Below are 23,820 nucleotides of genomic sequence, written 5' to 3' on the forward strand. Positions count from 1 at the left end.
CGACAGAGGAGCTGGAAGCGTCTGCACAACAGTAATACAGACAGTACAGGACTGCAGTGATACTCACTGACATCAGACATTAGGGAGAAGCAGCCAACACTGTCGTCAGTGCCGTTCTTACTTCCCCTGCAGGAGAAGACTTCTTTCCTACACCGCCATGTACCGCAGTCTCCGCTCCTTACCTGTAGCGCCCTCTCTCTGCAGAGACCGGGCCGTGACTGAGCACGTTCGTCCAGCAGCTCTGCTCTCATTAAGTGGACGTGCATGTTGCTGCACACTGTAAACACCAGGTGGCGCCATACTATACGCAAATGTTTTAACGCTTCACTAGATCATGTAACAGCGTGTAAAAGGCAAACAAGTGTTGATTTTTTTTTTACACTATTTAAACAGCAAGTGATATTTAATAGCGGGATAATCATTGTCCACCATGGACTGTCCTTAGGATAAGTCATCAATATCAGATCGGTGGTGGTCCGACTTTTGGCAAACCATACCGATCAGCCGTTTTGAGCTTCGGGGGGGCTGGGATATCATCAGCCAACAGCACAGCATAGTGGTCGTTTTCAGGTACTGCAGTATAGCCCTCATTTACTTAATAGTAGCCAAGCTGCAGTATCTGAGAACAGTCACTATGCCCATCTGGCCGCCGAAGGAGATTCAGACAGCTGATTTGTGGGGGTAATGTGTGTCAGACATCAATATCTAAGTAACGGACAACCCTCTTATATGTCCTGACCGGGTATGAAATGGACAAGCACAGGGCGTGCATGGAGTCTGTGTGGAAGTACATGGCGGATGCCGCCAGATGGCTGCATGAAATATATTTGTGTGAATCAGCAGCAGATGGAAAATGTTGCTGGTAATGAATGCAGCGCTGCTGAAGACCGATTTGCCTTACAGAAATCCAGAAAGCTGGGCAGCAGCTGCATACTAAAGGCATCCACAGCAAAACACGACTAACTTCAATGCAAACACATCTTACGGGTTCAGTATCTTGCAATCAGGTCAAGAGTCTGAAACAAAAAAAAAAAAAACAGGACAGCATCAAGTGTGCAGTGAGCAGGACCAGTGATCTCTGGGCACAGAACGAACAGTGAGCATTCCATTGTCCAGAGCGCCCTCTGGTGTCAGATCTCAGTATGACCACTGATAAGGACACAGCAGCTGCATCGTCCTTGGTGTTTTTCTCCAACCAATCCAACAGCCATAGATGACACCCGAGAGTCAAACAAATTTCTTTTCCAGCTCATTAACATACCGCAACAGGAAATCCTTTTTTATTTTTTTTTAATTTTTTATAGTTTTATAGATTTTTACACGTATTTTTATCCCCTTAAATATATATATTTTTTTACATACACACGCTTGTAGTATGTATAGTTTTTAGAATAATCTTTTCCAAACGTTTATAAAAATATATTCATTTTTTATTCTTAATAGGTTTTAGTACAATTATTAATAAAAGTTCTATTTTAATCACTTCCTCGCAATAATTCACTTATTTTCATATTATACCAGCCTATCAAACCATATAGGCATTTGCATTTTCAAGGCCCTATCAATTAATCCCATTTATCAATTTGAACAGTAGTAATCTAGTTTTTTTTTTTCTATTTAGGCACTTGCGGCACTTAAACACCATGTTGAACTATCAGCAGGTCTACACTCTAATGAATACCATTGAACAGGGCGCGGCCATTTATCCAATATAGCCATCAATGCACATCCAATGGATTTTGATTGAAAAAACTTAATTGCCATTAATCAAAGGCACTAATCACCAGTGAGAGAGCCGGTATACAAGGACGGAGTTGCCAAGCAAGGGGCACAACCCTGACGAAGAGGGGAGACACCATGGCTTTTTCAATCTTCATGCAAGCTGCACTACCTAAAGATCAATAAGTGCCAGCTAGCAGAAACTAGTGCTCCGCACATACTCATGCACCTTGTACACTAATGATCTTGCAATCCTAAATATCACTTCTCACAGGCCTACCTGGACATTGGCCCCGTATGTCCTAATTCCACACGCAGCATCTACCTAAACGGGATCACAAGTCGCCTAGGAGTACAAATAAGTACATATTAATAATAGACAAACACTCTGATTTTACACAGAGAATCTTAACATGTGCGACAACTAATACATATTGTATCATTATTATTATTTCACCAGCATTAAGCATCAGCTGATGAATATATCCTGCACTTTATCGGTTTCATGAATACATTCCAAACACCAACTTTAGCATCAAGTGAGTATATTGGAATTATTGGTATCATTAGTACGAATTCTAGATTCACTTCCCTTTTTTATTTTTCTCAGTATAGCCTGAATATTCCTGTACATACAAATTTTTAGAGATGTGAATTTTCCTCTAGGACCACGGGTGGGCAGCTTAGTAGTCATAACTCTGCTCTGTCTGTGGGCGTGAAAAGACAAAAAGGACTGACTGACACTTCCAAGCTAATGTGAACAGGTGCCAACTAGGAGCAGCTACCTCCATATGCAAAAAAAAAAAAAAAAGTTGCACTCTGTAGTGCACTACAGAGTGCAACTTTTTTGTTTATTGTATATGTGGATGTAAAAAGTGACAACCATCATCCTGAGCCAGTTTTGTGCTCAGAACAGTTGTCACTTCCCTTTTTACCCGCTCCTTTTTAGCAGCTCATACATAGATTACTTAGCAGGGAGTAGCCATCTCGCCTGATGGGTCCATTTTACTTTTATTTTTAATGCATTCACAATTTTGGGAGAATCTTACCTTTAGAACTCTTTATTGTTCCTCTGTTATTCCTCTTGGAAATACACGAATAGATTAGTTTATGAACATGATCATCCGTTTTGTCGGCAGGATGTGTTCCCTTCCCATACACATTAGATGAACGTTGTCATACATTCCCAGGAGGAATAACAGAGGAACAGCAAACTGCAAAAGTTGCATCCACAATCATTACTTCATAGGGAATAAAATCATTTAATGAAACGGACGTGTCAGGAAGGCGAGAGTGAAGAAAACCAGTCAGCGAGAGTCGGCTCCTCCGTATAGACAGATTTATTTTCTAAGAACAATAAATTTTCCTTGTGAAATAAATACAAAACAGAAATACACGAGACGCCGGACACCAGTCATAAAAAAGAAACCGCAAAAGAAAAGAAAAAGGACAAAAAGAATAAACGAGAAAATTTTCCAGGAGGTGGCGGCGCCCTTGTGTCAGGGCAGAGCCGTGTCGGTAACCGCGTGTCGGGGCAGCGTCGTGTCATGATATCTGGATTACGATACTTCCCTTCCTAATTCTACTGTGTAAAACTGTCAAGATATAGGGTAAAAAAAACCCTCGTAATGAAACAGCGGCAAAAAATTTACAAATGAGAATCATTTACAGTCTTCTCCATGTACATCATTTACATAGTAACATATTCGTGTGCCCCCCGGACTGAACCGGGTCTCTGGGACTTGTGGGTCCTGACGCAGTTCATAATATGGCTCCAATAGTGCTAGGGGCAGGTGCCCTTTAAGGGAAGCGTGCACCCATGATGGCTGGACTGGGTGTCCGATCCCCGCCGAACTAATTCTAAGCATAACTCATTTATAAGCCCTGGATGGCCCCTTTAACTTTGACCGTATATTAACTCTTTCAAGTGTCTGCTTTAATAAATTCCTAATAATTCTGGAGCCATTTTTTCCCCCCTAGACTTGGGCCATCACTCTGTTGTTCCTCTTGGAAATATATGAATTAATTGTGTTACTGGTTAACGTTGTGTCCCTGTAAACTGGCACGGACTAAGGAAACTGGTAACACGCAGTTCAATCATTCACCAATTACAGGAGGAATAACAGAGGAATAAAGAAAAAACAAAACCGAATTTATATTTGACAGGGATTATAAGGATTTAGTAAAACAGACAGGTCTCCTTTAAATAACCATAGTAAGGCTGGAGCCACACATCAGACATTCATGAGAAATGGCCGCTCTAATGAGCATTCACTGACCCCCAAATTCATTCTGTCTTTATTTTCTTGTAGAAATGGCCGATGGTAAAAAACACGGAGGTGATTAACCCGGCAGGATCGTCATCCTTCCATGAGACGGGAAGCAGAATTAATACCTCGGTGAACAGAAAGGAAGTCACAGTTCACATACAGCAGTCAATCATAAAAAAACTCATCCATATGAGCAGGTCGGCAGCAGACGGCTTGTGTTCAGATGGTCAGCCAGCGACCATGATGCCCATCCACTGAGGGTCCCACTAGAGGCAGAAGGGGCTTCATTTACATTGTCAGCTTTCTTCCTTGAGCCACGCCATTATAAAACTTGAATAAAAGGCGACAGACGTGAAAGAAACTTCTGTAATTACCGTTACTTCTTTTTTTTTCGCTCATTGTAATAGCAGCAAAATAGAAAAACAGATGAGATTGTGGCAGCTGGGGGAAGAGCAACGGCTAATCGCTCTCGCTGGAGTCGCTGCTCGGAGCCCCCTGAACCTTGTTGCGATGCTGCACGGCGCGGTCGTAGGCGATCTGCACAGACTTCCGAATGTTGGACTTCCTTCCTTCCAGCATCTTTTCCTTATCCAGTTCTCGATTCATCCCCAGAGGAACCAGCTTTGTTCTGGGAAGCCACTGCCTGAAGAGAAAGAGTGAATATATCATCACCAAGATGGCAGGACAGGAAATAATCCAAAGTTAAATCCTGTGTTATACTCCAGAGCTGCACTCACTATTCTGCTGGTGCAGTAACTGTGTACATACATTACATTACTGATCCTGAGTTACATCCTGTATTATACTCCAGAGCTGCACTCACTATTCTGCTGGTGCAGTCACTGTGTACATACATTACATTACTGATCCTGAGTTACATCATGTATTATACCCCAGTGCTGCACTCACTATTCTGCTGGTGAAGTCACTGTGTACATACATTACAATACTGATCCTGAGTTACATCATGTATTATACCCCAGAGCTGCACTCACTATTCTGCTGGTGCAGTCACTGTGTACATACATTACTGATCCTGAGTTACATCCTTTATTATACCCCAGAGCTGCACTCACTATTCTGCTGGTGGAGTCACTGTGTCATCACTCATGCTACATGTCTGCCCACCCCCACAGGCAGCTATTTACCATGTACGTTTATTATCAAAAAACAGGACGAGGTAGAGATGTTCTTGTGCTTCTTGCGTCATTTGCTCTCCCAGCTTGAGTACATCTACGGGGGGCACAGGAATTGGGACGCCGTGGTGAAACACTCCGTCTCGGGGCATCTTTGGATCGATAATCTAAAAGAAAGGAGAGGTGCAATGAAGGTTGTGTCGCTCTTTGCAGCCATAAGTGACATTTACTTCTAGACACACAGATGATTCGTCTCTACCAGGTTTTATTTGGACCCATCGTGATCATGTGCAGATTACAATTAAATCCAAAACAGCTAAGAAGACAACATGGAAAAAAATAACAGGGGAGGAACTGATGTCTACCAGAGCCGGATAGGAGGGATATCCCCGACACTTGGCCCACACCAAGTCTAAGGCTTCTAGAGTGGAGTCTTCATCTTCGGACAGCCACCCCGCCCCTCGTCCCTCCATTCCTTTGCGTACCACTATCAAACAACAGAAAAGGTCACAAGTCACAGGCCTGTCATACAGTACGGCACAGATTCTAGCGTGTGATACAGCGCTGTAGGCAGCCATATGACATGGACTATATTCACGAGAACGCGGTTGCTCCGAGCTAAAATTATAACGAAAAGCATCGTCCGGATCAGACGCTGAATTCTCGTGACTATCGAGTTGGTCCATGTAATGGCTGCTTACGTTTTGGTGTCAGGCAACTTTAAAATAAAAGTTTTAAAGAAGAACTTTATTATTCCTTTCACTTTAAGGAAAAGAGGAGAGGTTCATCTCTAAACGTAGAGATAAAAGCTGAGAAGCTTTAATTACTGATCCGTATACACTCCACATGTATGGTGTAAATGTAGCCCCCCATAGCCAATATTAGAAACCGGCCATCTATGAGGAAAACATGATTTATGAATTGTGCGTTTCCCCTTTCACTTTATAGGGCGACTTATAACCGAAAATATGCGTGTTAAAGACCAGACTGGGTGGGCCAAGTGCTTCTACGAAGCTCAAAATTCGGGATGTAAACACAATATAACTTCGGGCAGCGGCTATACACCTGGTCACTATAGGGTAACATGTTCTTTCCCCCATATGTAATATTTGCAGTTGGTCACTTACAGCCATGTCCTACTCTGCTTCCTATGGAATACGATTCGTTTTCGGTGCCCGACGTGTCCTCGCTGCTATAGTCGTGGTAATTCTCTCTGGAGAACGATGACTTTCCCCGTCCTTGCTTAGAGGGAGTTGTGCTGGGAGAGAGAAAAGTAAGAACGCTTATTATTACAACTACTGAGCACAACCCTCGTTCCGAAGGAGTGCCACATGTCCATCGATTGTGGGTTATGAAGACTACACACAATATATGCAAAAGCTGGATATACAAAGTAAAGAATTTTTGCAAAAACTTTTGTAAGCTTTTTTTTATACTGATGGAGAAGGAGGCTAGATGGGTCAGGGAATCGATTAACCGGACCACCCAAAGTGAGGACATCCCGGTCAATCAGTGGCCTCAGCGCTGGATCAGGATGTGATAAATTCTGGTCCTGGCAGAGTTCACGAGGGATTTAAGTGGCACGTAACATCAAGTTTATTTTATAAAGGTTTTTGTGCCCTTCACCAAACGTTTGCCATTTAATAGTTCCAAATTGTGCATTACCTGGTCCTGTCGGAGGCGGCGCTGCTGCTGCTGGTCGTACTGGATTCAGAGTCTGAGCTGCTGCGGGGAAGATTACAGTCAGTGCGGTAGATTAAAAAACTTTTCTTCACCTGTTGGTTGCTGAAGCCATTTGTGGGTAAATCTTAAAAGTAAAAAAAAATAAAATAAAATAAAAAGAAAAGAAAGATGCATTGAAAGCAACAAACTGAACTTATATATTATATATTCCCCATAGATAACCTCTTCCCTTTAGCACCTTTGTAGTAAGTGGTAACCCCCTCATGTAGTTTTCTCATGTGTCCTATTTCGGCATTATTATATTTATAGGTCATATAAACAAAAGGGAAAATAGACCCCCATTCTGCAGGAGATGCATCCCTCCGACTACTCACCTAGAGATGCGTCGTCTGCCGACTTGTCACTGTCGCTCTCACTGTCGGAGCTAGATGTAGGACGGGGACTCCGGACCCTTTTCCGCTGCCTCTGGGAACCCCCCATAATTGAGAGCTGAGGGGGTCCGATTGGACTGCTGATTTTCCCTGACGCCAGTTGGTTATCCCTGTTCTTGGGAGGCCTCCCTGGTCTTTTTGGAGGTCCCGCAGTTTTGGGATTCTTCTTTGAGAAAAGAACAGAGGTCCTTCTACCAACTTCATGTGCAGGAGTGGAAGAAGTGTTTGGGCCAAGTCCTGAGAGAAGGATAAAAAGAGACAGGTAGAGATAGCGAAGGATGAGAGAGAGAGAAAGAAGAGAGAGACACGTTCAAAAGGTGGAGAAGAACAGAAAAGGACAAGACAAATAGGAGAAGGAAGGAAAAGTGTTTATTTTCTCTGGACAACACAATAAGTACAGCCTAATAAAGGAAAAATAAAATAAAAATCTGGAGAATCGTTCACCGATGAAGCACTGAGAGACAGACCTCTTCCTGCACACTAAACACAAAAACGCCAAAACCGGGAGTTTTACATAAACACGCTTTATTAGAAAAAAAATGAAAAAAAAAAGTTCCAAAAAGTACAGTGCTCAATACAAAGATAAAAAAACTGCGCAAAAACAGCGGTACAAAGACGATGAAAAAACAACGAGCAGACATGACATGTTCATTATGTATGGAGACAGTCCTGGGGAACGCTCATTCTAACCATATATATATATATATATACACACATACACATATATATATATATATATATATATATATATACACACACATACATATATATATATATATATATATATACACACATACATATATATATATATATATATATATATATATATATATATATATACACAATGCCACATCAGAGCCCAACTCTGGGACCCACAGTCCAGGAATAAAGGGGATGCCACACTGTGTGCCCTTTGAAGCTTTCAGTATATGACAGAGCCCAGGTGTCAGGGAACTGCAGAGGATCCCAACAAATGAATGCAGCACCGTGTGCAGTGGGTTCCATGGAGGAAGAAACAGTCAAGGGGACGCAGCGCTAAACTGGAGCGGCTGCCCCTTCATTCTCAGGATGAGTCGGGCTCCCAGGTGTCGGACCCCATACCAATAAAGTGATGGCCTCTCCCAACAGCATGCAATCACTTTATCAGATGGGACCCCAGCTCTCAGCACAACAGGGCCGCAACTACAGTACCCAACACAGAGACAAGTACAATTAAGTGCCGACATGTAGTCCCTGCTGTAAACCAAAGGGATCTTCCCATTTCAAAGAAAAAATGAAATAAAAAATTATGCAACTTTTTAATAGGCTAGATTTTTATTCCTCGCCATCTCTGCTTGCTGCCAGTAAGTGGAAACATTTGTTGCTTTTTTTTACTGGCATACAAAGGATGGAAAACAGGCCTGAACTAACTCACAATTTGCTACCATTTACCTGGGCTACTCGTGGATTGTAAATGAAAAAAAAAATATTTCTATTCACTGACTGCAAGCATAAGAAAGTTGCAGAACTTTTCATCAGAGAAAGGCAAAATGTAAAATTCATATACAACTGGAAGACATAATTTCACCCAAGACTGAGCAAACTTTTTTTTTACCCTTCAGAGCTGTGTGCATAACCTATAAATCATTGCAGCGGCTGCACCATAGGAAAGATATCTGTTTTGCCCAATCTTGGGAGGTTTAACGCCCCACGGTGATTCTTGGGGCAGTAGGGATTACTAGTCGTGGGTGAACGGTTTTACATCAGTAGTATTATCAGATGTGACCACTACAAATTTTAATACAAGAAAAATATAGTACACTCCTCATCTCCAGTAGAATAAAGGTGCCAATGGGATTGCTCACAAGTTGCAACTAATTGCACCATAAAAAAAATAATAAATGGGATTAATTCTATACATTCAATGAGCATCATGTAAGGTGCCCAGAGTTCAGTGTATATATCCTTCACAGTAATTTACCATGGAGATTTAGGTCTTCCTCTCCCACAACAGGAAAACTCCCCAGTCACAGGAGCATAAAAGTTTGCAGCTTAAAAAGAAACAGTCCAGGTAAAACTGGAACCTACATTGCAGATCCTGAAGGTCCGAGCGTGACAACCAGACACAGGAGTCATGGTCTGCCTGACAACAGGAAGTGTCAGTAGTGGATAACCCCCCAATAAAAGTTGTTTTCTGCATTGTGCTGGCTGCAAGCATTGACAACCGATGCAACATCAGGGGGACACAGTGACGTTACGAAGAGATATCGAACCCTGGTAAATAGTGGTGAAGCCCTCAAAAAGGCCTGACTAGTGTGAGAAGGTCACAGATCCGCTACAAGGAGCAGCATTTTACATTGTATGATCTACCCTATGGAACATATATAGCAGCATAAAAAGAAGAAGGCATAACTATGTCGGCTAGCCTAAAAAAAAAAAAATCTGTAAAAACATAAAATAAAGTGCCGCAGCATAACACCACACACACACGATTGTAAACAGATGTGGAAACCATACAGAGCTGCAGAAGAGGCCCCTGCTGCAATCAGAAAGCAGTGAACTAACACAGGTTAGTACCTTTCCCCGTCTCCTGACTGCTGCTCTCTTCTGCAGCACTGTCCGTCTGTCCATCCTTCTCGGAAGGGCCACGTAATGGCAAGTTGCCTCTCCCGGATGAGCTGTGGCGCTCCGTGGTTCCATCCCTTCTGGACTCTTGCTGGTAGGCCATCTTGCGGCGGATGGATGTGATCTCTTTTCGGATTGTCTTGGCCCGACGCGCTCTTCCGATGCTCTGCTTGCCAGTATTGACCTCGTCCAGACGGGCCAGCTGGATCTTAAGCTGCTCTTCCAGAGAGAGAGGTTTGCGGTTGTCTGAGGGAGGCGTTTTTTCAATATCTAGTGAAGATATAACATAAACCAAATTAGTCATGAACCAACGCTATTTAAGTCCCCCTAAAAGAAAAAAAAAAAACAAAACTTGCATTGACCCACACCAATATGGGTAGAGCATGCTCACCAAAGCTATGCTCCTCATTTTTTTTTTTTCAGAAATCCTGATACTATCTAATTTCAGCGGCACAACTCACCGGCCTCCTTGCTGTGACGTGCCAGTTCATTTCCCATGCCAACCTGGGGCAAGTGCATTCCAGTCTCAAAGTCGATGCCGATCTTTTCTGCCTGGCGTCGAGCCTGTCGGATGACCGCCGCTCCCTGCTCCCGCAGCCGAACGGCGGACCGGTAGAAGCTGGTGTCTTTAGCGTTATACTTGATGCTGTTGTTGACGATGAGGTTGAAGTCATCCTCGAACTGATCAAAGTTCTGGTAGCGGAGCGCTTCAAGGTTGGCTTTCATCGTCTGAAAATCCATGGGCTTCTTGATATGTTCAAGGTAGTCCGGGACCTTTGAAGAAAGTAGAAAAAAAAAGCCAAAGGCTAAAAGTAAAGAAACTGCCACGAGCACGATAACACTACGTAACTTACTGCCAATTCCTGCATTACCAGGATGAATGACATAAATTGGATTACACCATCAGTTTGATATAAATACTCTGCTCGATGGTGCTACGGCAGAGTATATACAGTGGGGAAAAAAAGTATTTAGTCAGTCAGCAATAGTGCAAGTTCCACCACTTAAAAAGATGAGAGGCGTCTGTAATTTACATCATAGGTAGACCTCAACTATGGGAGACAAACTGAGAAAAAAAAATCCAGAAAATCACATTGTCTGTTTTTTTTTCATTTTATTTGCATATTATGGTGGAAAATAAGTATTTGGTCAGAAACAAGCAATCAAGATTTCTGGCTCTCACAGACCTGTAACTTCTTCTTTAAGAGTCTCCTCTTTCCTCCACTCATTACCTGTAGTAATGGCACCTGTTTAAACTTGTTATCAGTATAAAAAGACACCTGTGCACACCCTCAAACAGTCTGACTCCAAACTCCACTATGGTGAAGACCAAAGAGCTGTCAAAGGACACCAGAAACAAAATTGTAGCCCTGCACCAGGCTGGGAAGACTGAATCTGCAATAGCCAACCAGCTTGGAGTGAAGAAATCAACTGTGGGAGCAATAATTAGAAAATGGAAGACATACAAGACCACTGATAATCTCCCTCGATCTGGTGCTCCACGCAAAATCCCACCCCGTGGGGTCAGAATGATCACAAGAACGGTGAGCAAAAATCCCAGAACCATGCGGGGGGACCTAGTGAATGAACTGCAGAGAGCTGGGACCAATGTAACAAGGCCTACCATAAGTAACACACTACGCCACCATGGACTCAGATCCTGCAGTGCCAGACGTGTCCCACTGCTTAAGCCTGTACATGTCTGGGCCCGTCTGAAGTTTGCTAGAGAGCATTTGGATGATCCAGAGGAGTTTTGGGAGAATGTCCTATGGTCTGATGAAACCAAACTGGAACTGTTTGGTAGAAACACAACTTGTCGTGTTTGGAGGAAAAAGAATACTGAGTTGCATCCATCAAACACCATACCTACTGTAAAGCATGGTGGTGGAAACATCATGCTTTGGGGCTGTTTCTCTGCAAAGGGGCCAGGACGACTGATCCGGGTACATGAAGGAATGAATGGGGCCATGTATCGTGAGATTTTGAGTGCAAACCTCCTTCCATCAGCAAGGGCATTGAAGATGAAACGTGGCTGGGTCTTTCAACATGACAATGATCCAAAGCACACCGCCAGGGCAACGAAGGAGTGGCTTCGTAAGAAGCATTTCAAGGTCCTGGAGTGGCCTAGCCAGTCTCCAGATCTCAACCCTATAGAAAACCTTTGGAGGGAGTTGAAAGTCCGTGTTGCCAAGCGAAAAGCCAAAAACATCACTGCTCTAGAGGAGATCTGCATGGAGGAATGGGCCAACATACCAACAACAGTGTGTGGCAACCTTGTGAAGACTTATAGAAAACGTTTGACCTCTGTCATTGCCAACAAAGGATATATCACAAAGTATTGAGATGAAATTTTGTTTCTGACCAAATACTTATTTTCCACCATAATATGCAAATAAAATGAAAAAAAAAAAACAGACAATGTGATTTTCTGGATTTTTTTTTCTCAGTTTGTCTCCCATAGTTGAGGTCTACCTATGATGTAAATTACAGACGCCTCTCATCTTTTTAAGTGGTGGAACTTGCACTATTGCTGACTGACTAAATACTTTTTCCCCACTGTACATCTAAGCACGATGCGATAATAAGGCAGTGCAAACCCAGCACCAGATATCAGACCTGTAGGACCACCGCAAATAAGGAAGGCAGCGCCCCTCTATTGAAGGAAACGGGGAGACGACCTTTGATTTGTAAATGATTGCTTGTGGGATTCACCCCCTATATGTCGACTATAAATATAAAGACTCCACCTGAATTAACGAGCACTGCAATATTTTTTCCTCTTAGGTCCCGCTCCACTGCAAATGTCCACTCAGCCAATCATCAGCTGCAGTGGTGTTCCGCCTCAAGCCAGCAATTGACCAAGGGACGTGACTAACAGTGACCAGGTTTCCTGACATTTTTGTGCCTTTGTTTCCCCCCTCCACATACATTAATAATTTAGACAGCTGTAACACATGCAGGGATTGTGTGTTTGTTTGCAATCCCTGCATGTGTTGCGACTGATGAACAGCCATGGGGAAATGAACATATTTTTCGAGCACGCTGAAGACACTCTGATAGCACCCGAGCATGCTCAGATAACACCTTTTCCCAGCACGTTCACTCGTCACTACCACAACAAAGGAAAATGTTGCAGGTCAATTCCAGAACGGTGCAAACATTTTTGATGAAACCCAAAAGAGTAAAAATTATTTTTATCCCCAAATAAATGCATTTAATCAAAAAGTATCCCCAAAAGGTGGACAACCTCTTCTGTAGAACTAAACACATGCATTATCTCTGCACATACATAGAGGAGTCTTTAATATTTCTAAATATAATCCCTCGCACCCGGTACAGTCGGATGTGTACAGACACAATGGTCATGAGAAGCACACAATACATGGTGGGAGATTGGCTTCTTACTTCGTACAGTTCTGTTACCTCAGACAGAGGGACCGGCTTGGTAAATCTATTGCTGGCATCTTTCTCCTGTAATACCTCTAGCGTCTTTCTCAGAAGAATAAGAAACGGCGTTAGTTGGACCTCGAGAGCCAACTGCTGGATCTTAATCTGTAATGGACACAAGGAAAAAAAAATTAAAAAGGCGAGGACAAGGCGAGACGGATCTTGCGATCGAAAAGTCGGATCGTTACCGTTTCTCTCTTCATCTTCTCTCGCTTTCGTATTAATTCCACCAGAAGTCGCGCCCGTTCAAGATCGTGCCGGAGCCGCTGCCAAGATTTTAGTTGTTCTTTCAGCATCCAGTTTTTATCCGTGGAGTCTTTCTGTTGAGAGATAAAAGGGGTTAAAAAAAAAAAGAAAAGAAAACTGCAAGCATGTCTATATTCCTAAACAGAGATAGCGCAAGGAGCAATTTCCTAACAAACACCCCAGGAAAGACAAAAGTTTGCATCCCATTGTTATTGCTTGCAAGAAAGTTTTTTGTTTTTTTTTTGGGGGGGGGGGGGGGGGTTTAATGGAGAAAAAAAAAATTAAAAATTGCAAATGTGGGTAAAGCCTTGATGTGGCCAAGTGTCTTTTTCTTGGTTGTTGATAAGAGCTATAAAATGGGTGTTCCACCTCAGACTACCCACTTTCTTACATGTTATATTTCCTAAAAGTAAAATAAAACCACCACATCCTGTACCGCGTCTTTCCAGAGATCTCAGTGCTGGGTCTCCTGAAGCTCACATGTGTGATGTAGCTATACTGCGTGAACGCTGCAGTCAATCATGGTTCGCTAATGGTCTGAGGCACTCACACCATGCCTGGACGACCAAGGTTTTTCCGGAAGAATTGAGAGGGATCAGCCCAACGGCGGCTGCTTAAAAGGGTCACACAAGCCTCGGAAGACCCTGCGCTGGTGAAGGAGACCAGTATTTTTTTTTTTTACATATTTATTTATATGTACATTAGTAATGGACAACCCCTTTAAGGTTAACTAGCCACCTATATTCTATATATGATTTCCTATATCCACACACAGAGATCCATCGCAGTCTCTGGAGCTCTCATGGTTTGGGCCAAAGTTTGAAGTCACCCCCTAAAGATTGGGGATAACTCAGGATCACTGGAGGGGGAGTGCATCTACTTCAAACCCCAGAGACCCCGAGAAATAGCGCTGCAGAGTATGGGTCTCCTCTCCATTCTTTCTCCGTGGGCGAGAGCACAGCCACTTTATAATCACCTTCAATGCCTGGTCCCCCTTCTCGTCGTTGGCTTTAGGCACTGTTCCCGGGTGAGCAGAGAGGTCGTCAGACTTTGGTATTTTCCACTTCATCTCCTATTGGGAGAGTAAACGCTTTTATTATCTGCTCTTGGCTGGTCGGTCCATCAAAACACCTCCCGTTCTGCTCTACCTATGGGTGGGATGTACAATCCTGGTAATATGCAGACACAATAATGGATGCAAATTGCCTTTATCTGCCCCGACAACCATAATGCACTTTCATGTTCTCATTTCTAGAATCTATCCCCATCCTAATGTTTATGGCATAACTGGCTCCTTCCAGAAATCTTAGACTTCAATGGATAGAGCAGAATGGTCACATGTAAGCAGATATGCCCCAGAAGCATGGTCAGAGAAGAGGTGAGCACAATGCCAGAACCACTGGATGGAGAGAGCTGTGCATTTTGAGCCACCTCTCCGCTGAAATTTATTTCCATATCTGGTTGATATGCCATAAGTGTACAAGATGGGAACACCCCTTTAAAATCTATGAGGACATTGGCTGCCATAGCCCTGGTTCCTCCAGAGAGGCGGCCATTAGAGTCTATTATATGTATAGGCCATAATACTTGGGATGGGTCTTTCCCCTTAAAATACAAATCCCCAGTAAATAAACATTTCTTTTAGTAGTCATCTATTTGACTGCCCTCAGGGTTGTCACTCAGTTTTCCCAGGTGCGGAGCCGCGTTACCAGTAGTTCGCCTCATGACTAAAGAGGCCCTTGACTGGCTACGAGAGTCATCATCGGATCGCCGCAGAAAACAAAATGCCAGCGTATATTTTTTTCTGCTATTTATTTTTCGGAAGTTCAATAACTACTTTAACTTTTTCAGAAAACTAGGAAATCCAAGTGACACTCAGCTTTCCTGGGAACAGATATAACCAGCGAACAGCTAGATCTAATACATAACAATACAACAGAAGAGGACGACTCCATGACTTATATTTACTGGTGATTTTATTGGCAAGTTAAAATAAATAAATATAAAAATTAAATTAAAATTGCCCCTGCAGGTGCTACAATATGAGCAGGAAAATAAAATGGAGAATTTGCAACTTTAAACTTGAAAATGACATAAAAAAACCCCACACAAAACAGACTTTGGTCACTGCAAACCGAGGCAGCGGCTGCCTAATAGACATTGCTCTACAAGGACAACGGGGCGTTAAGACACAATTACAATCAGTCGTTCTACACGTCCCTTGCAGAGTCCCGCTTTTCTGATTCCGGTCAACTGCTGCAAAATGCAATAAAAACCCCATACTGCTTTCTGACCTGTTCACAGTTCCTTTGTGACTGTAAGTGCGTCTGTAAGCGGCGTAACAAGGGCACACCGTTGCGGGATTGTCGCTTTAAAGTCCAGTAGCTGTGCAGCCTCTGCATGAACTGGCTCTTCCTCTGGATGGTCAGGCAATTCGTGATCTTACTGAGTCTGTAGGGGAAAAACATGGAGAGATGTTAGAGATCGCGCAGGAACCAAAGTATCCATCAGTAGGCGGGTGCTTTAGATCCAGCCTACAACGTGAAGGACTACAAGAACCAGACACAGACACCACCTACGGTACAATCTCAGAGCTGTTCTACACATGTGGTCTCTATTGGACGCAGAAAACAGATGCCCCTTGGTTCTTATGAACCGATTCTGTGTGACCAGATGCCATGGTGGCTGCATGTACCCTGTTCACACCACAGCTCTGTAAACTTTTTAGCCATTCTCGAGCAATGAGTTCTGCTCCTATTGAAGCAAATTAGAGCAGAGCTACAATACCCAAGAAATGGCCACTATACAGTGTACGGAGCCCTGCCAGACGATCTGTGGTGGTGCCGGACCCCCACGTCCGATGTATAGTGTACGGAGCCCTGCCAGACGATCTGTGGTGGTGCCGGACCCCCACGTCCGATGTATAGTGTACGGAGCCCTGCCAGACGATCTGTGGTGGTGCCGGACCCACACATCTGATGTATAGTGTACGGAGCCCTGCCAGATGATCTGTGGTGGAGTAGGACCCACACGTCTGATGTATAGTGTACGGAGCCCTGCCAGACGATCTATGCAGGTGCCGGACTCCCACGTCTGATGTATAGTGTACGGAGCCCTGTCAGACGATCTGTGGTGGTGCCGGACCCACACATCTGATGTATAGTGTACGGAGCCCTGCCAGACGATCTGTGGTGGTGCCGGACCCACACATCTGATGTATAGTGTACGGAGCCCTGCCAGACGATCTGTGGTGTGCCGGACCCCCCCCACATCTGATGTACAGTGTACGGAGCCCTGCCAGACGATCTATGGTGGTGCCGAACCCCCACCGTCCGATATATAGTGCATGGAGTCATGCCAACTGATCTATGGTGGTGCCGGGCCCCCATGGTCCGACACTGATAGACTCAGAATAGCTCTTTAATTAGTCCAGGGCAGGCAGTCTCCCAATCCATCCACTCAGGCCCTCCATTAACTCGTCGGGAACATTGTATTTCACTGTAGAGAGACTGTACTTTATCAGATATTAAACTATTAGGCTAGGTGCACACGCTGCGGATTGGTCTGTGGATTTTTATCTGCGGAACCGCAGGTAAAATGACCTGCGGTTTTGCCCTGCGGTTTATCACCTCTACAATAGAGGAGATGGTAAACCGCAGCAGAATCCGCAGAAAAGAAGTCACATGACATTTCTTTCTGCAGACTCAAAACCGCAGCTTTTCCGCAGTTAAAAATCCGCAGCATGTGCACAGCAGATTGTAAATCACATAGACTTACATGCTACTGTACACTGTCTGCAGAACTGCTGCAGGCCAAAACCACAGCGGATACGCAGCAAAAACCGCAGCGTGTACACATAGCCTTAAAAGTTATATTTTATTATATCTTTTCTTTTGGAGTGTTCTTATGATATCATCTAGCAGTTTGACCATTATGGTCTTGGTCACACCCATCAGGGACGAATAGGGCCAGAAGGGTCAGCAGACATTTAACGGAGGCGTCTGACGGGCCATTTGTGCTGTTGTAGGGTGCCAACCCCCGTGGCAAGGCAGGTATATGACAGTGATGGAATAGGGCGAGGCAGTGCCCCCCAGGTGTGTATAGTTATTGCTGCTGTTCCTTTCAGCTTTTTATGGTGATGGTTCTAAGTATGTATTGTTCACATATGTGTTTTCATATCAACTGACTATTAAAAGTTATCTTTTATTATATCTGATAAGGTACCGTGTCTCTTCGGTGAAATAAGTGTCTAAAAATACTTGTACTACTGGACCACTAAAAACTGATTTTTTTTTTTGCAGGGAGATGCACATGTAAAGGGATGACGCTGCTCAATCTAAAAGAATATATATATTTTTTGATCATAAACAAAAAAAAAATATTAATGAACGCTTTATAAATAAATGATGCCACAACAGGTGGCGGAGAAGAGGACCCGCTGCAGAGCGAGAAATGTCACCACACAATCCATGAATAATTAAAAACAGGTTTCCGGAAATATAGAGGAAAAAACGCCTGACAGTAAATAGTTAAATGACATTTTCAGTAGTAATGGTCATCATGACAAATCACTACGGCGAGCCTTTACTGTAGTAAAGCTCCATTTCTGGCATTAGGTTGCTACGGAAACAGACCGGGTTTTTAGAGTAAATTAAACAGGAGGTATAAAAAAAAAAAAAAGAGAAGAAAGAAAAAGAGAAAAAAAGAAAGAGAAAGAAAAATCTATGTTTTAATTTACACATTACATTGGATGAATAAGGAAAACTAATCTTGAAATCCATAATTAAAGGTGTTTCCCTCATCATAGTTGGTGTGACCCTGCACAGCGGGTGTCTTGGAACGCTGCTGTGCAGGAGAAAAGCCAAAGGGACGTGGATTATAGAAATGACGCCTGACTGGCAAAAGCCAAGTTTAGCTTGTAATAACGCATTTACCTGTGTGGGGGAATGCAGGGAACGGAAACAACTGGGGCTGCAGCTCTTTTTTCAGCAAGGATTTTTCGGGCTCTTTTCATTTTAATCCTTGATTTGGCTTTTGCCTTTTTCACTTTTTCCGAACTCCAAACTTTCCCCTCTTCTTCTTCCTCGTCATCTTCCTCCTCCCCTTCACTATGGGAGAGAGCAGGAAGTTTACAGACAGAGCCGGGGGGTGTGTGGATATCGCAGTAGGCCGTTTTGCGTACGCTGAAGGATGTGCCGTTGGCTCCTGTTTCCCGCACAGGTTCCATCTTCATATAGAGTCCAGCCTGCTGAGCGCAAGTAACATGAAAGGCCGTGTAACAGTTCGCCTTGTGACACTGTATACAGGCTCCCGAGCCACGCTGTTTGCAGATATAGCACGTCAGCTTCCAGCGGGCCGGTGGGATATGTTCAATGCTGTCTATTGGTTCAAGGAAGACAGTGTTCGCAAAACAAACCTCAGGGATCCAGAGGGCGCAAACCACGTGGGCCCAGCGGCTGTCATCTGTCTGCTTAAATGCACCTCCCATGTTCGGGCACAGCGCACAATCTACAGCTCTGGATGGCGACTGGAGACACCTCCTGCAAAGCCACTGTCCCTCCGGGATGTAAGGCACCCCATAGCACTCCTGGTGCACAGCCAAGTTACACATGTCACAAAATAATATCACATTGCTGTTCTGACATTCCCCATCATTGCAGATACAGCACACGGCATCCTCGTCTATTAACGCGTTTGGGTCCCCTTTGTTATGGCTCTCAAAATAAGACTCCTTTTCCAGTCGGTCCATTAGGTACTCAAAGATATCCTGTGGGATGAAGTTGACTCCTTCGGCCTTTCGCCGTTCGTTCATGATGTCGAGCCAGATGTAATCTTCTTCGTCCATGTCGTATTCCACTTCCTCATCCATCTCCTCTGCAGACTTCTCGATGTACCTTAAAAAGGACATAACAAAATAGCTAAAAATCAAAACATCAGTTCTCCAACCAGGAAAAAACTACAGCATAATATAAATGCACTAAAAGACTTAAGAATATAGTTATTGCATTTTAAAATACATTTTAATATTACTAGGATGCAAAGAGGATCTTAAAACATTTATAGGAGACAATGAACCTGCAAGTGGAAAATCTGTAGAAGAAAGTTGGGAAATAATGCAAAAAAATGACAGCCAAGCAAAACTAGCGCAGTTATGGAAATGGTTGCATCAATTCCTGCAACTTCCATAGACTAGATTAAGAAACTACCAAACACATGAAGCTACCAGTCCATTGAACCTCTCCCAGATGTACCAGTCACCTCACATTGTGGATCGAGGGTTGGAAAAATTTTGTGGAAATGCCACAGATGTCATTGGTGGGAAAACCCTCTTTAAAGGGTAGTAGCCATCAATGACTGTTATTGTCTATCTAAAGGAGTGGTGATAACTTGTGGATCAGTGAGGGGCCCCCCCAACTCCTACCGATCCCAAGAACAGGGCTCAGATGCCCCCTTAGAACGAGGCGGTAGTCTTGCATGATCGATACTGTTCCATTCATCCTCTATGGACCTGCTGAACATTGTCGAGTACAGCGCAGGCCCATAGACAAGAAATGGAGCTGTGGCGAGAATGTATGGTAATATCTTAGTGAAATAACACTTAGAAGCTCATGAAGAAACCAAGACATCAACTTAAAAGTCCTGGGAATAATGAAAGTTTTGCAACAGCTTACCTGTAATAAGAGGAAGGACGAGCAGGAGCATCTGGCGTGTCCTGGTCCAGTTCCCGGTAGATTACCTCAGGAAGTTTTGGGGTGGTACCTGTGGACGAGCTATGGTGATGATTGAAGTCCTTTCTTTTATCCTTATTCTTATGCTTTCCAGATTTCGGAGTTGCTGTTGGAGTCTCGTTGTTTTCTTTATTGCTCCCATTCTCTGGCACCTCCTCTGGAACATCATCGTCTTCAGAAACTACATCCAGATTGTCCATGATACTTATCCGATGCACCCGTCCATGGAGTTCCACTTCAACCAGCCGCTGGGCCTGCGCGTAGGTCATCACCTCTCGGTTGGGTGACTGGGACAGTTCGGAGTGAGTAGGCGACTGCTTGTTGGCAGAACGAGGCTGCCGACCCTTCTTTTTGGATCTTCTGATGGGGGTCTGCTGTTGGAGTGGTGGGTTGTCATGGTCGTAATGGTAGAGGTGGTACTCAATCCCACTGTAGCTTTTATAGATCCTTCTGCAGGTTTCCACTGGACATTCATAAGGAGGCTTAGTGGCCCTCAAGTTATGGCAAAATGTCTTAACATCAAAGTCCACACCCATTATGTTAAATCTGCAATGAAAAATAGAACAAGATAAATACATAAAAGTCTGAAAGGCGAGGGTCCCAGAAGTCACCCGGTGAGACAGCTACAGAAACAAGCAAGAAAATGCCCTCTGTCATCTGTGCAACGTCCATAGAAGTTACTTAGAAGTACAAGCACACACACACATAACTCTAACCTTTGCATTGCTCCCCTGGAGGTGGCAGCTGTCTTAATAAGTAGCTCAGGGGGCCCCAGTTTCCATATAGGTTGGACCCGTATATAGCAGAGTTGACGTTAGCTGAGCAATGTCTCTCACTGGACAACTCCTGCATGAGGGAGCAGACAGCAGTGTAAGGGCTCTTACTTTCTATGTGTGCACACTCATGCTGTAGGACTTCTTCCCATGCAGTGCAAGTGGCAGGTCTTTTGCTTGATCGGTGGGGATCTCAAGACAAGGACACCCGCTGATGTAACCTAGGTACCCTGTCTCTCATCTGGGACATGTATGACATTATAGACAGGATATGCCATAATATCCAAGACATGAGAATCCTGATGCCATCCTGACAAGAGAGCCCAGTTACACGTTGGTATGAACGGAGGGACGGTGCACCTCTCCATTCATTTTTTAAAGGAAACTCCAAAATTTGCCAAAACAAGGACACTAGGTAATTTTCCCAAAATAAGGATTAGGGTGCAGTCAGATGGTCACATTGCTCACGCAAGAATCGCATCGCAATCCTCGTACTGGCCATCGGCTCTCCTGACCTGAGAGTGTCAGCATGCACTTTTATGGAGCTGTCACCCTCAGGTCAGGATAGCAGACAGTCCGAGGATGACTGCGATGCGATCTTTGCGTGAGTAATACGGCCGTCTGACTGCACCCTTAGAGACAGCAACATGTGCAGGGACCGCTCTATTCCACAGACAGATGAGGGTTCTAGTGATGGAGTTCACTCCTGTCAGACAATTATCACCCATTCAAAAGAATGAGGGGAAACAAAAAAAAAATGCAAAAAAGCAGATATTTTACAGAGTTTTTCTGACCAACTCTCAAAAGCACTGTGCACGGTGTGCTGTCCGCCAGCAGTGGTCGGTTTCCAAGGCAACGAACTGTAAACAAAAGTGTTACTATCTACAGAAGCGCTAAAAATGTGAATAATTGGTAAACTGCTTGCATCAAATATCCATTTATGAGAATAACCCTTTAATGCCGGAACCCATGGTGGTCTGTCAGTGCAGAGGGTCATCCTTCAACCATGGGGTCCCTCTGCATGGTTGTAGGTGTTACCCCCCAACAAATAATTACCTAAATACCTCCCCTCACAGGACAATATATCTGCAATAGCAATCAAAATGTACAGTTCACTGCAACGCATCCTTCAAAAAAAGCTGTGCTTTACTCACCCACCCCAGGGCCATCGCTAGTCCCCATCTCTCACCTTGCTGCAGTGAATCACTGAGTTTAGCCCTTGTAGATGGCACAAGCCACAGAGCTCAGTAACTGGCGACAGCGATGACGTGACGCCAAGTAATGGAGACCGGGAGTTGCAACAGAACCTGGGAAGGGTGAGGAAAGCATTTTTGATTTGGGGGAGGTGAAAGAGGATGCCTCCTTTCTCTTTCAGTCCTGCGGTAATGACAGCACATCCACTGATCACGTGACCGCTGCAGCCAATCACAGACCCCACCCCCATTGAGGGAGGTCACCTGGTCATGTGACGGCTGCATCCAATCACAGACCTCTGGAGAGGGAGGTCACCCGTTCACGTGACTGCTGCATCCAATCACAGACCCCAGGAGAGGGAAGTCACCCGTTCACATGACCGCTGCATCCAATCACAGACCTCTGGAGAGGGAGGTCACCCGCTCACGTGACCGCTGCATCCAATCACAGACCTCTGGAGAGGGAGGTCACCCGCTCACGTGACCGCTGCATCCAATCACAGACCTCTGGAGAGGGAGGTCACCCGCTCACGTGACCGCTGCATCCAATCACAGACCTCTGGAGAGGGAGGTCACCCGCTCACGTGACCGCTGCATCCAATCACAGACCTCTGGAGAGGGAGGTCACCCGCTCACGTGACCGCTGCATCCAATCACAGACCTCTGGAGAGGGAGGTCACCCGCTCACGTGACCGCTGCATCCAATCACAGACCCCAGGAGAGGGAAGTCACCTGTTCACATGACCGCTGCATCCAATCACAGTCCCTTGGAGAGAGGTCACGTCAATATCTAGACGTCACCAGTAAGGTCAGCGATTGGCTGCAGCGGTCACACGACTGATGGATGCGATGTGATTTGATTTCATAACATGTTAGTACAATCCCTTTAATTAAAGGTAAAATCCCTACACGGCCATGAGGGGAAGCGGTACAGGCACTTACCCAGCTGTGTGTCATCTCCAGTCACTGCAGAAGGCTACACCGGGGCTGCCGGGAGGCTCCGGTGCCAGGAACGGACGACTAGGCCCCGAACCTGGGCTCTCGGTTGCGAGGTGTGGCTGCTCCCGCGGATGGGCTCCTCAGGCACCACCAGGTCTATTCGGTGCCGCCTACACGATGTCCGGGGCAGTCAGGAGCCGGTACCGAGCCCGGGAGGCTGCTTCCGAGCCGCGGGAAACAATGGAGTCTCCTCAGGGAGCAGCGGCCCTGCCCGTGTAAACTCAGCCCCCTCAGTGCCTCACAGCGCCACTCGCGGCAGATTCGTCTCTTCCCCTTGTATTATAAATTACCCCCTAAAAAAAAAATCCGTATCTGTCAGAAAATATCGATTCTCCTCCCGGAATTTGTTTTCAAGGGATTTTGTTTATTTTTTCTCCAGAAAGGATATTATTTTATGTGACGAATCTGCTGTTGTCAATGACCACGTGATGCCGCATCCTGGCGTGGAAAGGGGGTGACACAGGGGACGGCGGAGGGACGACGAGAGGACCGAGAGAAAATGGCGGTACAGCCGGGACGAGTCGTTATATCTATTATAGGCGGTTTAGAAAATCCATTCTGGGCCTCGGGGGGATTCAGGGCGACAAATTA

The 23,820-nt window shown here is 44.7% G+C and overlaps 1 protein-coding gene across 8 annotated transcripts; it reads right to left on the reverse strand.

The window, feature by feature from the left end:
• Positions 1 to 3,041: 3,041 nt before the first annotated feature.
• Positions 3,042 to 23,526, reverse strand: BRPF1 (bromodomain and PHD finger containing 1). Of its 8 annotated transcripts, none has more exons than XM_073569666.1 (16): positions 22,227 to 22,527; positions 20,981 to 21,110; positions 20,208 to 20,810; positions 18,471 to 19,430; positions 15,831 to 15,987; positions 14,513 to 14,608; positions 13,479 to 13,610; positions 13,267 to 13,395; positions 10,305 to 10,617; positions 9,796 to 10,113; positions 7,183 to 7,476; positions 6,791 to 6,932; positions 6,253 to 6,383; positions 5,491 to 5,612; positions 5,138 to 5,292; positions 3,042 to 4,632 (listed from the first exon to the last, which is right to left on the reverse strand). In XM_073569666.1, exons 2-16 carry the CDS (start codon positions 20,986 to 20,988, stop codon positions 4,449 to 4,451), a joined length of 3,744 nt encoding a protein of 1,247 aa, XP_073425767.1. In that variant the 5' UTR covers positions 20,989 to 21,110; positions 22,227 to 22,527; the 3' UTR covers positions 3,042 to 4,448. The 8 variants fall into 8 exon arrangements, with proteins under 8 accessions (XP_073425767.1, XP_073425763.1, XP_073425764.1 ...); XM_073569662.1 differs by having other exon boundaries at positions 13,249 to 13,395; positions 22,227 to 22,526; XM_073569663.1 differs by lacking the exons at positions 20,981 to 21,110; positions 22,227 to 22,527 and adding an exon at positions 23,173 to 23,526 and having other exon boundaries at positions 13,249 to 13,395.
• Positions 23,527 to 23,820: the final 294 nt, after the last annotated feature.

Source organism: Dendrobates tinctorius, unplaced genomic scaffold (assembly GCF_039654945.1).
Source record: "Dendrobates tinctorius isolate UK_male_01 unplaced genomic scaffold, ASM3965494v1 ptg000027l, whole genome shotgun sequence".
Classification (NCBI taxonomy): Eukaryota; Metazoa; Chordata; class Amphibia; order Anura; family Dendrobatidae; genus Dendrobates; species Dendrobates tinctorius.